Source organism: Miniopterus natalensis, chromosome 11 (assembly GCF_054644295.1).
Source record: "Miniopterus natalensis isolate mMinNat1 chromosome 11, mMinNat1.hap1, whole genome shotgun sequence".
NCBI lineage: Eukaryota > Metazoa > Chordata > Mammalia > Chiroptera > Miniopteridae > Miniopterus > Miniopterus natalensis.
In genome coordinates this window covers 18,870,640-18,886,406 of record NC_142091.1, presented here as the reverse complement: position 1 = coordinate 18,886,406, position 15,767 = coordinate 18,870,640, and the positions used below count along the sequence as shown (strand labels likewise).

Sequence of the window (15,767 nt, the reverse complement as noted above, 5' to 3'; positions counted from 1 at the left end):
TAGGCTTTCCGTCTATAATTTTTTGTTACTGGCATTTATATATGTTTTGAATGTAATTTAATTGGTCAACCTAATTTTTCTAATGGGTATTTAAAATGGGTGGTCTAGAAAAACCATTGTTTCTTTTTCCTGGTACACTTTCCCAGCATATCATTGTGCGTATTTTTAGAAACTTGTTACTTTTTAAAATTAACTTTGCCTATAATATGAAATTCTGCTTATTTTCCCTATATTGCTAAAAGGATAATTAGGCCAAAAGTGGTAGCTTCTTAAACTGAATAAATAATTTTTCCCCTTTTATATTGCATTTGGTTGTGGAGGAAGAACTGAAATATGCTAGGGCTTACTGACTCTAACTTCACTCCATTTAACTTTTTCCCTTTCTACCCTGAACCTGAAGTAGGAGAGATGTCCCCTCTCCCCAAAAAAGTTTTCTTTAATCCACTAATTTTGGAATAAATGCACACCCTTATCACTGTAGCTCCGGTGGAGATCCACCATGTACCAAAAGGACTCAGGCCTGCTGTAAAGAGCCTGTTTAACTTTGTTCAACCTGGTGTGTGTTTCCCATTTGACAATGAAACACCCTGACTCCCACTTTTAAAAATTTTTTTTAAAACTCATTTTCCCATAGTGTCACTGTTTTGGAGCATATTTCAGTATATGCTGGTATATAGAAGCTAATTTTGAAGATTAGGTTTGAATAAAAGCAAAAAGGATCACCATAATAATTTTCTGACAGGCTCTGTGTTCATATAGGAAAGTTTTGGCTCAATCATTTCAGTCCATTTTAAAGTATGCTTATTTTATGTGTTACTAAATAGGCTGACTAGATTCGTTCTTTGTCTTTCAGTAGCTTACTTTGTAAGACCTGCAGGTTCTCTTGATTGTGGAAGTGATTTAAAAGAATGAGCATTGTATAAACCTGATCCTGAAAGAAAGGTCATGAAACTATAGTACTTTATGCTTAATTTAGTCCAGTTTAATTTTGACAACCTATGCTGATTTGAGTGCCCTAGTGTAAAATAAGCAGTTGTAGCCTTTACAAGAAACGTAAAGAAAGGACAGTCCTTGGACATGAAACAAAGAGTAGAGAAATGAAACATTTGACTGTCTCTACTCCTACCACTTTGATGTTCTTATCATTGATCCTTTAATAAAAGTATTAAAGAACCAAATAAGAAGGGTAAAAAAAAAACCTTTTAGAAAATGAATCAAAACCTTTTTTCTTTATGGTGGATATGATGTCAGTTTTGAGTCTTAGGTGAAGGTTGAGAGATTGATTTTTCTGAATTCAAAACTGCTTGGCTGAAATATTAATGTTATATTTTAGCTGTTACAGTTTATTATCAAGATCTGAACTGTGAGATACTGTGTGAAAAAGATAACCAGTTGAAAACTATAATTAAAAAAATTTTTTTAAACCTCAAATTAACATTATATTTACAGAAAAGTTGTAAAAACTATTGTTTTTCATCAGTCCGAAGAGTGAGAACATGAAACTTAAAAAGTCATTCATTTTGTTTTGTAGTATTGAGGCTAATAGTAGAATTATGGAACTAGATCCTAACGATGGCTCATTAAAAGTGCATTATTCGGATCGGCTGGTGATTCTTCTGAGAGAAGTTCGTCAGCTTTCTGCACTTGGCTTTGTCATTCCTGCCAAAATACAGCAAGTTGCAAACATTGCACAGAAATTCTGCAAGCAAGCGATTATTCTTAAACAAGTATGAAATTATATTTTTGAAAATATGACTATCCTGAGTTGATTGCTTTAGAATATTTGTTTTCTACTCTTGACTTTTTTAGGCTAATAGAATGACACCATTAACTCTTGTGAAATTGATTTGCTAAATGACTACATTATAAAATTTGCTATGTAAACTATATTGGCATTTATAATTTAAGGTATTATTATTGCTTTTCATTTTAAAAACTTTTAGAAAAATAGACTATTCTCTTTTTTCATCTTTCATGTTACTTGCATGGGTCTCAAAGGACCTTCTAATTAAAAGGGGTCCTCTGCCTGCTTTCAAGGGGTAGATTCTTAGGAAATTACCATGCTGGTGGGCTGGTCTCTGTTCTTGGTCGTCTACCCGTTCAGCACGTTGCCATCATATCATTTACATGTTTAAAACCAACTATTATCACCTCATTGTCTTATCTCTGGCATAGTATACAAGGCCCTTCTTAATTATGCACTAACTAACCTCACTGGTTGTGACCTTTACCACCTGTACTTTCCCCCTCACATTGCAACCTGTAGTTCAGTAATACACAAAACTTGGCTCTTTGAATGTGTCTCCATGCACTGATACCTGTTCTTTCTGATTAGAAAACTCAAGGCCTTCCTTTAATTTCAAACTCAAAATTCACGTTCTTTGTTGTGTCTTTTCTTAGTCGATGGTTCCTTATTCTGTGTGCAGTGTGCAAATTACTCTGGCTTTTTTTTTCATTTTTTCTCTCACTTGATTATTAGGATTTAGAGGCAGGAACAGTGTCTTGTGTATTTGATCTTTCACTTATTCTTTTGTTCAACAAAGATTTGTTGAGCACCTCTACCACCAGGAACAGTGTAGTGAGGATATGTTAATGAACATATTATACTCTGGTGCAGGGTTTCTCAACTTTTGACATTTTGTGCCAATTCTTTCTTGTGGCGATGTCTTGTTCATTGTCAGTATCTGTGGCCAGTAGCACGTGCCTAGTCCTAACAGTCACAGATATCTCCAAACATTGCCAAATGTCACCTTGGGTGCAAATCAGCTATGGTTGAGAACCACTGGTCTAGTGGGAGAGAGCAAGCTAAACACCGAGTTCTCACTTAAATATCCAGCCTTCTGGTAGATGCCTCATTTATGTTAATCTTGTCACTGGTCTAATTGGGGATCATAATTGTAACAGTTTCCCCAGTGCCACACAGCTAGCAAGTTATGAAGCTGGGATTTGATACCATGTCTCCCTGACTCCAAAGCCCATATTTATCCCATTACAGTTCATACAGTGATGGCAGATATGTGAACATATAGATACAATATTTAATATATTATGAGTACTGTATTATAGATGTTCAGAATGTCCTGTGAGAGCAGATGGTAATTTTCAGTTATTTTCCTGGGTAGGGCAGAGGCATAGTGTCAGATAAATCTTTACAGAGTGGTGGTGTTTGATGTGAGTCTGTGAGAGTATACATATGTTTTATTAAGAGCACAAGGGGTTGGGATGGGTGATCATTTCAGAGAGAGGAACTACATGTTCAAAAGCAGAGAGTCTTGTTCACTTTTGTGTCCTAAGTATTTAGCTGAACACAATAGGAGTTCACAAGATGAATGAATGGTCATATACTATTTGTATTTACCCTGGAAGAACAACTGGAAAAATCTGTTTGTATGTGCCTTTACTTATGAGCAGATATTTAGCTGCAGTAGGGAGTGAGCAGTAAGTATGCTGTTGGGTAGATAACAGCATAGCCAGATTGTTGTAATAGTCTAAGCTCTGTTGCTTCTAGGTTTCCTGATTTTGAACTTTGTTCTCAAATGTATTGGGAACTCATTAGAAGGTTTTACATAAGCAAAAGGCATATGATTTATGTTTAAGAAAGGACCACTCTGGTTGATTTGGAGACTGCATTAGACAATAGGAGGTCCAATTGGAAATAGACAAGTTGGGAGGCTGCTGCACTGGTCTTGCCAACAGATGAAGGTGCTTAGATTCGGATGGGATTGATTGAGATGGGTGAAGTGGTTGGATTCAGTATATATTTTCATAGTATTTAGTCAATAGACTTTACTGATGTGGGATGTGAGAGAAGAGTAAGGACAGTGCAAAGATTTTTTTTTTTTTTTGGTCTGAGAAATGGAGAAATCATTGTGTTATATGCTGAAAAAGGAAGGGACAGGTTTGGAGAGTTGCAAGGATAAAGAGTTCAGTTTTTTTTTTTATCACTTAACATGCTTTACTGGGTTCCTTTATGTTCTCTATGAGACTGTATTTTTTGAATCCAGGGACTAGGTTTTATAATCTTAGTTTTTAATCAGCCCCCAAGACACTACTTGGCAAATTATAGGAACCCAAGACATATTTGTTGATTGTATATAATAGTACATGCATAAATGCTGTAATGGAGATGAAAAAAGTATTTTTGTTAAATCTTAAAATTGAGAAAAGTTATTATTTCCATTCAGACAATTTAAAATGAAGAAAAATTAAGTGTGCTATTTATTATTGATCTTTGCTAATTGCACTTTTACTTTGTAGGTGGCACATTTTTACAATTCTATCGATCAACAAATGATTCAAAGTCAGAGGCCAATGATGTTACAATCTGCCTTAGCATTTGAACAGATAATTAAGGTAAATGGACTTTTCATGTTATTATAATTAGTTTTTACATGTGAAGTGTTTCTTATTTCTTAGTTTTTTAGTATACCCTTTAGCTCAGTATAACCATTGATCTGAGGCTTTATTTTGCTCCCCAATGACTCCCTTCACTTTTAACAAGTAACATTTCATTCTAAGTGTATTTTAAATGGTTATAATGTTACACATATTTTTGTGCTCATTTTGATTAATTGAATTAATATGTATAAATATGCCATTATATTTATCTGTTCGCTGAAGTATCTGTTCGCTGAAGTATCAGATGATCCTTATACACAAGACGTACTTTTCGATGATCTCCTGATTTTATTTATTTATTTTAAAAGAGAACATGAGTATATTTCAGTGCACAACTTCTGTACAGCCAAAAATTAAAACATAGTAAAATGATACCAAAAGACATGGCATTGAATTTGGAACGCATGACAAATGATTAACATCTTTAATCATGAATGAGCACTCGTGAACCAGTAGCAGAGATACAAATTTAAGGTTTATTTGCTCTTTATCGTGCTTATTGAAATATCCACATGTGTGAAATTAGGAAAACCCACAACGGGTTTAGCGTATATGTTACTATGTGACTGCTAACTTTTTGCAGTCTACATTTCTAGTCTTCATAAATGAGATATTTGAAAAATTATGTAGAAGAGGAATGTACCCATTTATTCTTTTATTTGAAAGTGGATTACTAGTTGCGTCATGGCCCTCAAGACTCCCCACAGGTTCTGAGATTTGTTAGAAGGACTCACAGGACCCCACCAGGGTTTAGTTGTATCACAGCAATAATTTATTACAATGAGAGGTTGCAAAGCAAAATCAGTGAGAGGAAAGGTATGGGGTGAAGACCTGGGGCAACCGGGTGGGAGCTTTTAAGAGTCCTGTCCTGGTGGCGTCACATAGGGCATGATTAATTCTCCCAGCAAGAAGTTGTAACACAGGGAATCATTGTCATACTGGGGAAGACCATTAGAAACTTAGTGCCTAGGTTTTTATCTGGGGCTGGTCATGTAGGAATCTTCAGCCTAGTATGTACCCAAATTCCAGGCTCCCAAAGAAAGTCAGGTGTTCAGCATAAACCGTATTGTTTAGGTACAGTGAGCCACACTTAAAAGTTAGTGTGGTGGGTACCCTCCCAAACTCCAACTTCCCAAGTGCCTACCAAGGGCCAATCTTTTAAGCAGGCCTTTTAAGGGATAACAGTCAGACTTGCTTTGTCAACCCTTTTTTTGCACATTAGTACTCAGACTTAAAATTAACTAGAAACTATGAGATTCTTTATAATTTTCTGGCCACTCACTATATTGTAGAATATTGGAGGGACTCTGTTTTCATATTCTCAAGGAATACAATGTTAAGTTGTATGTAGTAATTACCAATAAATGCTTTTGAACTGATTCACAGAGTATTTTATCCAATTTATTATATAATTGTTTAGTTTCACTTAGTCATCACCTATTTATTGAGGGTCTTCTGTATTCCAGAAACTTGCTATGTCTTACCATTTACTACTTCAAGTGAAGTATAGAAACCTTACGTTTAAAAAAAATATATTTTTTCATTGATTTTAGAGAGAGAGGAAGGAAAAGGGAAAGAGAGAGAAACTTCGATGTGAGAAACATCGATGAATGCCTCCTGCACGCCCCGTACTGGGGATCGAGCCCACAACCTGTGCATGTGCCCTGACTGGGAATCGAACCAGTGACCTTTTAGTGCTTGGGATGATGCTCACTGAGCCACACGGGCCAGGGCTAGAAACCTTACTTCTGTTATTACTCTTGACCCTCTCTCCTCCTATGTATTTGTCATATATAGAGCACCACATCAGATGGTGTTATAAAGTGTTTCAAAAATCAAATGTGATTTAAGAATCTCATAAGAAGCAGGATAGTTCAGCCCATCGACCTTACTTTGGCAAGGAAGTTTGAGTACTGCCTGCTTTTGCCCAGCAGGGGATGGAAGATGAGACCTCCACTTGGTCTCACTGAAATATCAGAGAGGGGTGGTTTTTCCATTTGTGTTGGCTGGAGTAGGCTGGGTATTGCTAAAAGGGTTTTTTGTTAGCCTACTGTTTTCCTAGTCCTTTGGCTAGAGGAAGTAGGCTTTTTCAGGAGCTTTATTTGTCTGTCCCTATGGGTAGTTCCAGGTTGGAGGCTTCTCCGGTGTCCTTTCCCGGAGATATGGGAGACAGTAAGGAAACCCAGGTGTCCTGTTGCTTCCTTCCCAAGGTTTGTCAGCTGTCTGTCTTCTACCTTTCACTCTTCCTGTGCTTGTTTGTTATGCTAAGTACAGGGTTTTTTACTTGTAAGAGGGAGAACCTGGAAGGAATGGAGCCTAACCCTAACCCTAACCTACTCAGTGTTGGCCAGATTGCCTTACTTATAAAATAGAAAAATTATATATGCACTTTTTATTGCAGGTTGGTGTTAGGAATTATTGGATTTATGATATAGAATATTGAATTTTTTGGAAAAAAGTAATGTATATAAATACTAAATGTCATATGTTGTACTTCAGAATTCAAAAGCAGGAAGTGGGGGAAAGTCACAGATTACTTGGGATAATCCTAATGAATTAGAAGGCTACATTCAGAAACTACAGAGTGCTGCTGACCGACTTGCCACTGAGAATAGAAAACTGAGAAAATGGCACACTACATTTTGTGAAAAGGTATACTTTATTTATAAACTTGAATAAGCTATAATAGTGTTGTTTAAAAGTAATTAGGATATAATTTTAAATAACTTCTTATTTGGGAATAATTTGAGACTTAAAGTTGCAAAAACAGAGTTCACACCCTTTGCCCAGCTTTCCCTGGTAACAACTTATATAACCACAGTATAGTTAAAATTAGGGAATAAGCTGTGTTTGAATTTTGCAGCTTCTCCACTAATGTCCCTTTTCTTTCAAGGATCCAATCCAAGATCCTACCTTGCATTTAGTTGTTGAGTCTCTGGAGTCTCCACCTCTGTAGTCTTTGCTTGTTTTTCATGACCTTGAAACTTTTGATGAGTGCTTGTCGGTTATTTTGTAGAATATCTCTAGATTTGAGTTGTATGGTGTTTTCTCATGATTAGATTAGGGTTATGCCATTTTGGCAGGAACACCACAGAAGTGATCTTTTGCCTTTCTCAGTGCATTGATCAGGTATTGGTATGTCGTATTTTAGGTTGAGTTAACCTTGATTACTTCCTTAAGGTGTTGTCTGTCCAGTTTTTCCACTGAAAAATTACCATTTCAGGTGATACTTTGAGACCGCTCTCATTTTTAACAGGTGGTAATTCTTATGAATATTGATCTGCTTCGGCAGCAGCAGCGTTGGAAAGATGGATTACAAGAATTGAGAACTGGCTTAGCAAGTGTAGAAGCACAGGTAAAGCATGTTTTACTTTGTGTCTACACTTTGAAATGAAATATGGCTGTTTCAGGATGTGAACATGTGATTGCTGTAAAGTTTTGAAAGGCTATTTATAAATCTTTACTAATAAATTCTTGATAAATTTAGAATTTCACTGAATTATACATAAGGACCATAAAGTAATAATGCATTTATATTTGAAAATATTAAAAGTTTCTGTTTATCTTACGGAATGCCAAATCCCTCAATTCAGTTTATAGTTTCTCTGGCTTGGTGCTTAAATGTCTACCATTCATTAGTTTTCTTTTAGGTAATTGTGACAACTGTAGAACAGAAAGTTAAGTTTAAGTAGAATCCTAATGATTGAAATAACTTTATATCAGAACTTCTTTTTTTGGGTAAAATTTCAATTCTTTATACATTTTGATATGAGATGATGTATATACAAAAGTGGCCAGCACATAACCTGCTACATAGTATTGAGATCTTGGCTGAATGTGAGTTAGGTGTCCTACACATTTACATATATTTTTCAGTTCTTCGAACTTTATGAAAAACAAAAATTAAAGTATTAGATTGATATGCTTATTTGGAAGCAAAAGACTATGTAAGCTATCGTGAGCACTCTAATTGAAATTTAACATGTTTTAAAATGTGGAAGCATTACTTAAGTGTGAGAAGGGAAGAAGAGAGCTATGCTTGGTGGGGGCTTGGAAAAGGGCTAAAAGGTCCTGAAGAAACTTGTCCTGTTGCCTTTATCGTAACAAAGTCCAATCATAAAGTCTATTTGTACTTATAACTTAATTTTTAATTTTTTTTAATCCTTACCTTGGGATATTTTTTCCACTGCTTTTTCAGAGAGAGTAGAAGGGAAGGAGAGAGGAGGAGAGGGAGAGAAACCTCGATGTGAGAGAGATACTTTGATTGGTTGCCTCCCGCATGCACCCCGACCATGGGCAGGGAGTGAACCTACAACTGAGGTACATGCTCTTGACCAGAAATTGGACCCAAGACCCTTCAGTGTGCAGGCTGACACTCTTACTACTGAGCCACACTGGACAGGGCTATAACTTAATTTTTCAAATTTTACAGATTTTTTTTGTATTCTATTTATAAACATGAAAATTAGAGATTTTCTTATTTGACTCTATATAAACTAGCATACTGCAAGTAGCATTTAAGGAATTGTGTGTTTTAAGGTAGCTAAAACAAGTTTTTTTATTGCTTATAATTTTACATCATGTGATATGAAAGTATTAACTGAAAACCTCATTCTACTACCTAATTTTTAAATAAAAGATGTAAATATAACATATTAGGGATTCCAAGCAAGTGACATGCATGCGTGGAAACTGCACTGGAATCATCAGCTGTACAAAGCTCTGGAGCATCAGTATCAGATGGGTTTAGAAGCACTTAATGAGAATCTGCCAGAAATAAATATTGACTTAATGTACAAGTAAGATTTTTTTGAAATCCAGTTTACTTTTCAATCTAAAATTTTCTAATAATTTATATTATAAAGTTATTTATTTTCTTGCAGACAAGGACGGTTACAATTCCGGCCTCCTTTTGAAGAGATCCGGGCTAAATATTACAGAGAAATGAAGAGGTTTATCGGCATTCCTAATCAGTTTAAGGGAGTGGGGGAGGCAGGAGATGAATCTATTTTTTCTATTATGATTGATAGAAATGCAAGTGGATTTCTGACTATTTTCAGAAAAGCAGAAGATCTATTTAGGAGATTGTCAGCTGTTTTACACCAACATAAGGTATGGAACATGTAATTTTCCATCCTTCTGTTATAACATTTCATCTGACTGACTGAAATAGTATTAAATGTCCAAACCGATGGTGCATCTTGTGTGGCATAAAATGAAAATACCGCAAACCAGAGAACCAGATTTGAGGATTCTTGTACAGGTAGATTTATGCCACAGAAGATTTATGTCTTTGACTGTTTGAAGATTGATAAACTAGCTTTTTAAATTTATTTATTGTTTTGTCACCTTAGAACGTGACGTGACTCTGTTGTGTCAGTTTTAACTCCTTTCAGGGAAATATTTCCTTTTCTTCATTCTTTGGAACAAGAGCAGCCCATGGAGGGAGGCCTTGAAGTTAATGAAATCGAGATGATGAGATTAAACATCAGACTTTTGTTTAAGTGCATCATTACCACTAACTTTGAAGATAAACCCCAATTTCACTCATCGCTCATTTATATTGATCCTGAGACTATGACTAAAAACTCAACCAGTTTTTTAACTGCCACTGCAATGCTTCTGCATTTTAAATTTCCAGAATCAAGTGAATATGAATACTTTCAGATGTGTAGCTTGTAGTGGCTCTTGGCTTAAAAGAAGTGAATCTATCTTAGCATACATCAAATTGATAAGGGGATATCTGAAAGGCTTTTTTTCAGTCTCTTCAAAAAAGTTTTATGATCATGTATTTTTATATTGTCATTTTCTCCCTGTTCATTGTTTAGCTGACACAGTAATGATTGTATTTACATACTTAAGTTGAAATTTACTTACAATTACACTTGTCCCATTTTATTGGTTGGACCCTAATCTCTATTAGTAGTTGGACCACAGACTTTAAAATGTTAATTTATTAGTTTTGTTTCTTTAATAACGTTTTTTGTTCTTAGGAATGGATTGTAGTTGGGCAAGTTGATATGGAAGCTCTAGTGGAAAAGCATCTCTCTACTGTTCATGATTGGGAAAAAAATTTTAAAGCACTGAAAATAAAAGGAAAAGAGGCAGAACGGCTTCCAAGGTATGAGAAGTTGAAGCACTATCCTCATGGACTAGAGCATCTGTGCCGTGGGAGAGTAGGGTGCCCTCCACTTAGGGCAAGAAGTCAAGTCAGTTTCATGCCTCTGGAGCTCAGCTGTGACACTGAGGCTCATCTGAGAGGGCATTACTGACACTAAGAAGTTGCTCCTCTATAGGCTCTGCTGGCTGAACCCATTGGGTGGACTAGGCTGAGGGAAGAGTCTTCTCTACAGCTCTGGCAGGAGGGTCTAATATTTGATATGACAGGCACAGCCTAAGAATGGTAAGAAGCTAACTGCTGACAGCATACTAGAGGGTATAAAGCTAATGACATTTGACTCTACTTTTGTGCTGCTGTTTCCTCTCAGAATGCCCGGGGACGCACACGACATAGTGCTGCATCCAGGATTTCCCTAAATGTGGAGGAAACCTCTAAGGGGCATCTCAGAACCCAGCTACCTGAGAATATGTCCCCCTCAATATCTGAAATTCAGATTCCTGGAACCCCTCTTTGTAATAAGCTCTGTGAAAGGCCCTGTTTAATTGTGCATTTATTATCTATAAAGGATAATAACCACTTTCATTAATTCATCTGCTCATTCTTTCAGTAACTATTTGGTGAGCATTTATAGTATGTAAAATCTTGTCCTGTGGGAGTACAAAGATGAAGACAGAGTAATCAAGTATATTTGATGATTTGGTCAGGTACATGGGTTATGAGAGTGGGCTCTGGAGGCCGATGGCTCTCATCAGCTGCATGACTTTGATAATCATTTAGACTGACCCTCCATTTCCTTAGCTTTAGAACAGTTACAGCTGTGGTATTTATCGCACAGTGCTTTGAGGATTAAATGTGTGATTTGCATATAAATTACTGGCACAGTAAGTTCTCAATAAATGTTAGTTGTTGTTAAATGTTGTTATTAATACCAGAGAGAATAATTTACATTCTAAGAGACTGAACTAGGCTGTGGAGGCATACCATCCATTTGGGGCAAAATCAGGGCACATTTTAAGATAGAAATGTTTGAACTGGGATTTTGACAGGCAGAAATGAGAACTGGAGGTTAAAGCACAGCCTCTTGGAAAGGGATTCATATTCTGAAAACAAGAAGCTGGTTCATTGAAAATTTGATTATTGCTAATTTTTTATTAGGGACTAGAGTTTATACTCCTGGAAAGGAGTGATAGGCACAGGCAGGGGTGGGTAGTTACAGATTTGGGAGAGTCTTACACTCTAAATTAGGGAAATTGGATCCTACTCATGTTAGAATGGATAGCTGGTGAAGGTTTCTAAACAAATGTGTGTCAATATCAATGCTGTACATTAGGGATATTAATTTGGTAATAATGACGTGTAGTTGAATAAAGAGATCCTGGAGGAAGAGAGCTAAGTCTGTCATCACCCAGAAGACCAGGAATAATTAATTGATTTAAGTTGTTGGACTTAAAATGGGGAGGAGGAATTATTATGAGGTGTTAGAAGAATACTGGTTTGAAGTAAGGAAAAGGTAGTGCTCTTGTAACGTTTGTATATGAGGTTTCTAACCTCTGTTGGATACTGTCCTTGATCCCAGTCTTGACTACCTTGTTTGACTTTATGCTGTGACCTGACTGCTTAGACCTCTACTGTTCAACCCTTACTATAGATAGCTTGTCTCTTTTTGCTTTCCTGCCAAAGCTAAACAGAACAAAAAGAATTTCTGTCTCACTTTTTTTTTTTCATTTTGCTGTTTCTTGCTAATAAATTAACATGTATTCATCTAAGTTTATATATAATATGTATATATACACAAACATATGTGTATAAACACACACAGATATTTATTTTATGGATAATTTTTGGATATATGCTAGATGCTTAGAAAAGCCATGTTTTCATGATACTGTATTAAGAATATAATTTTTGGGTAGGCTTTCTATGGTGATCCCATTCTATCTATGATTGAACAGAGCCTCAGTTGCCTGCTATCAATATTTTCAAATGAGAGGTGAATGTTAGTCATCTCTACAAGATTCTGTGGTCAGTAAGCACAGCTCTGCTTTATCATATTACTTTGTGTTAATTCATTAGTAATATATAGTATACTATAATTTTTTACGTTTACCAAAATCATCTATCTTCATGTATCAAGTATTAGAAATCTTAACACTTTATGTGTGAGGATTGCAAAAATCACACAAACTTTATGTATCAGGCAAAAATTGGCTCTTATATGAGTTCGTGGTTAAGAACTGGAGTTTAAATCTCTCCAATTAGTGGGTGATTGAGAATAAATAAATGAAGCTTTAAAAGAAAATTATATGTAAAAAATAAAATTGTGAGAATTTAACACTTGTAACTTGATTTCTAAGACTATTACTTGGCTTTATATTTTAAAAAGGGCAAGTAGCTTTCTAAATAATCTTTGTGACTAAAATTAGCAGACTTTTTAAACTATAAGTTAAGCTAGGTAGGAGATTTTCCTTAGACGAACAAGTCTGACTTAACTCTGTTTGCTTACAATATTCTAATTTGCATTGAGAATACCTTGCAAAGAATTAGTGTTCCTAAAAATACATGCCATTTTTTCCTGATTATTAAAATACTGGATTTGTTTTATAATTTAAAAAAAAATTTATATTTTGATTAGTGTTGATATACAAGACTACTAATTTCAGGTGTACAACCCAGTGGTTAGACATTTATATAACTTAAAAAGTGATCATCTTGATAAAACCAGTACTGACAGACACCATGCATAGTAATTATAATATTTTTGACTAAATTACCTATGCTTTACTTTACATCCCAATGACTGTTCTGTAACTACCAATTTGTACCTGTTAATTCCTTCATCTTTTTCACCCATTTTGGACATACTGGTACATATACTTAGAAAACTTGGATCATACTGTATCCTGCTATTTTTAGTTAATACTATTTCAGTAGTATTTTGCCATGTTATTACCTAGTTCTCAAAATTGTGATTTTCTGTTGTTGTGTTGGTAACCCTCACCTGAGGATATTTTTCCATTTATTTATTTATTTTTTTTTTAGAGAGAGTGGAAGGGAGGGAGGGGAGAGAGAGAGAAAAACAGAAACAGAGAAATATCAATGTGAGAGAAACATGTTGATTGGTTGCCTCTCACATGTGCCCCGACCAGGGCTAGGGATCGAATCTGCAACCCAGGTATGTGCCCTTCACTGGGAATCGAACCTATGACCCTTTGGTGCATGGGCCAGCACTCTAGCCACTGAGTACACTAGTCAGGGCAAAAATGTGATTTTTAATTGTATGGATATACAATAATTTATTCAGCCATTCCTACATTTGGCTTATTTCTATTATAATTTGGCTCATTCACTATTATAATTAATACTATATAATCCTGGCGTCTGCCCTGAAAATTTCCTTAGGATAAATTTTGAAGGTGAAGTTATTAAGACAAAGGGTATGCCTATTTTAAAATTATTTGATAAATATTGCTAAATTGCTTTTCACAAAAGTTGCATTGTTTTATACTGCCAATAGATCTGAGAGCACTCTGTTTGCCCACACAATTGAACATATGACATTTTTGTCATTTCCATAGGTATAAATGTTACCTATCCTTATTTTCTTTCCCTTACTATTTTTTACTCTTTGCAGGATAGTGAATATATTTTATAAGTATTTAAAAAAATATGCTACATGCTGTGACAAAAAAAGCTTGTGAATATTTAAATGTATCCATGTTGCTACATAATTCGTAATTACTGCCTTTTGTATAAACATGGATGATTAAAACTGTAATATAACAAAATCAATGAAAACATCATACTAGTATATGTATGGCATTTTTTCCTAAATGAAATCTAAATGTGCTTAAAGGTCATAGTAATACTTTGGAGTTATATTTGAAAGTGTATTATACAAAATGATAATATTATAATGAGAATCTTTTCCTCCAGTTACTCTTTTTCTTGTTAAAATGTGTACATTGGCATTTTTCAGTGCTGTCAAGGTGGACTGCTTAAATATTAATTGCAGCCCTGTGAAGACTGTGATTGATGACCTCATCCAAAAGTTATTTGATGTGCTGGTTCTTTCTTTGAAGAAGTCTGTCCAGGGTAAAGACATTTTTATTTCTATTTAATTTTATAGATAGAGGCATGTACTTTGATAGTTATGAAATATGAATCCCAAAGGTGACTAAAATCAACAGATACAGAAAGTATTATGAAATAAAATGTGCTTAAAAGGATAACTTTAAGAAAGTAGGAACTAAAAGATCTAAAAATTGAAGGCATTTCTATTATTTGCAGACTGAGCTGGTATCAGTTTGTCATGTATGTTAGAGAAAGGTAGGTTATTCTGGCATAATGTGTTTCTCCTTATTTCTTCAAATGACTACTATTTTCCAACATATTACACTGTTCCTTGTTTTCTTTATACTGAAGATGTTTTAGCATATTATTTAAATGACTGAAAACGTTCAGTCATTTTTGAGTAAAATTTACTAAGAATGCGTAAGTTTTAACTTTTCACTCAAAATTTTAAAGTACAGTGTGAAACAACTGAACTTTCATGAGAAGAAATTTCTTTGCTTATTCTACATTTTGAAATTATGTTTTATGAAAGCAAATTAGAATTTAGGGTTTAATATATATTTGATTACTTCTAATACTCCTTGACTTAGAAATTATGTAATTGAATATTTTTGGTAGTAATAATATTTCTTATATTTTAATGTTTCCTATTCAGCTCATTTACATGAAATTGATACATTTGTCACTGAAGCTATGGAAGTCTTATCGATTATGCCCCAGTCTGTGGAAGAGATAGGTAATGCAAATGTGCAGTATAGTAAGCTACAGGAACAGAAGCCAGAGGTGAGAATCACAAAGTAAATTTCAAAATTTGTTTTTACTATACTGGAAATGTTTAAATTAGGCAATTTTTTGGTGGTAATTTAGAAATATCATAATTTCAATATTATAAGGACATCCATATAATCTGGTCCAAATGGTCAATTCATGGTTGGACTCTTGGTGCTATGCTGGTATAATGAAACAGTAACAATAATGTGACAGTGAAAAAGAAGGATTTTTTACCCTTTGAGACAGCATGGGTGGACTTGGAAATTGTTGTGCTAAGAAATAAGCCAGTCAGAGAAAGACAAGTACCACATGATATCACTTTTATGTGGAATCTAAAGAACAAAATAAACTGATGAACAAAATACGTCCAGAGGCAGAGATGCATGGAATAGACTGACAGCTCTCA

At 34.9% G+C, this 15,767-nt stretch overlaps 1 protein-coding gene across 6 annotated transcripts in view; it reads left to right on the top strand.

The window, feature by feature from the left end:
• Positions 1-15,767, top strand: part of DYNC2H1 (dynein cytoplasmic 2 heavy chain 1) — a 244,128-nt gene that overhangs the window by 13,727 nt on the left and 214,634 nt on the right. For 5 of the 6 annotated variants that reach the window (XM_087821570.1, XM_087821571.1, XM_087821573.1 and 2 more), the window contains exons 12-20: positions 1,532-1,727; positions 4,258-4,353; positions 6,898-7,050; positions 7,655-7,753; positions 9,058-9,197; positions 9,264-9,510; positions 10,392-10,519; positions 14,496-14,611; positions 15,246-15,373. In XM_087821570.1, coding sequence (XP_087677696.1) covers positions 1,532-1,727; positions 4,258-4,353; positions 6,898-7,050; positions 7,655-7,753; positions 9,058-9,197; positions 9,264-9,510; positions 10,392-10,519; positions 14,496-14,611; positions 15,246-15,373 — 1,303 coding nt within the window. The remainder of the gene's footprint in view (positions 1-1,531; positions 1,728-4,257; positions 4,354-6,897; positions 7,051-7,654; positions 7,754-9,057; positions 9,198-9,263; positions 9,511-10,391; positions 10,520-14,495; positions 14,612-15,245; positions 15,374-15,767) is intronic. The other variant, XM_016206739.2, reaches the window with a different exon arrangement.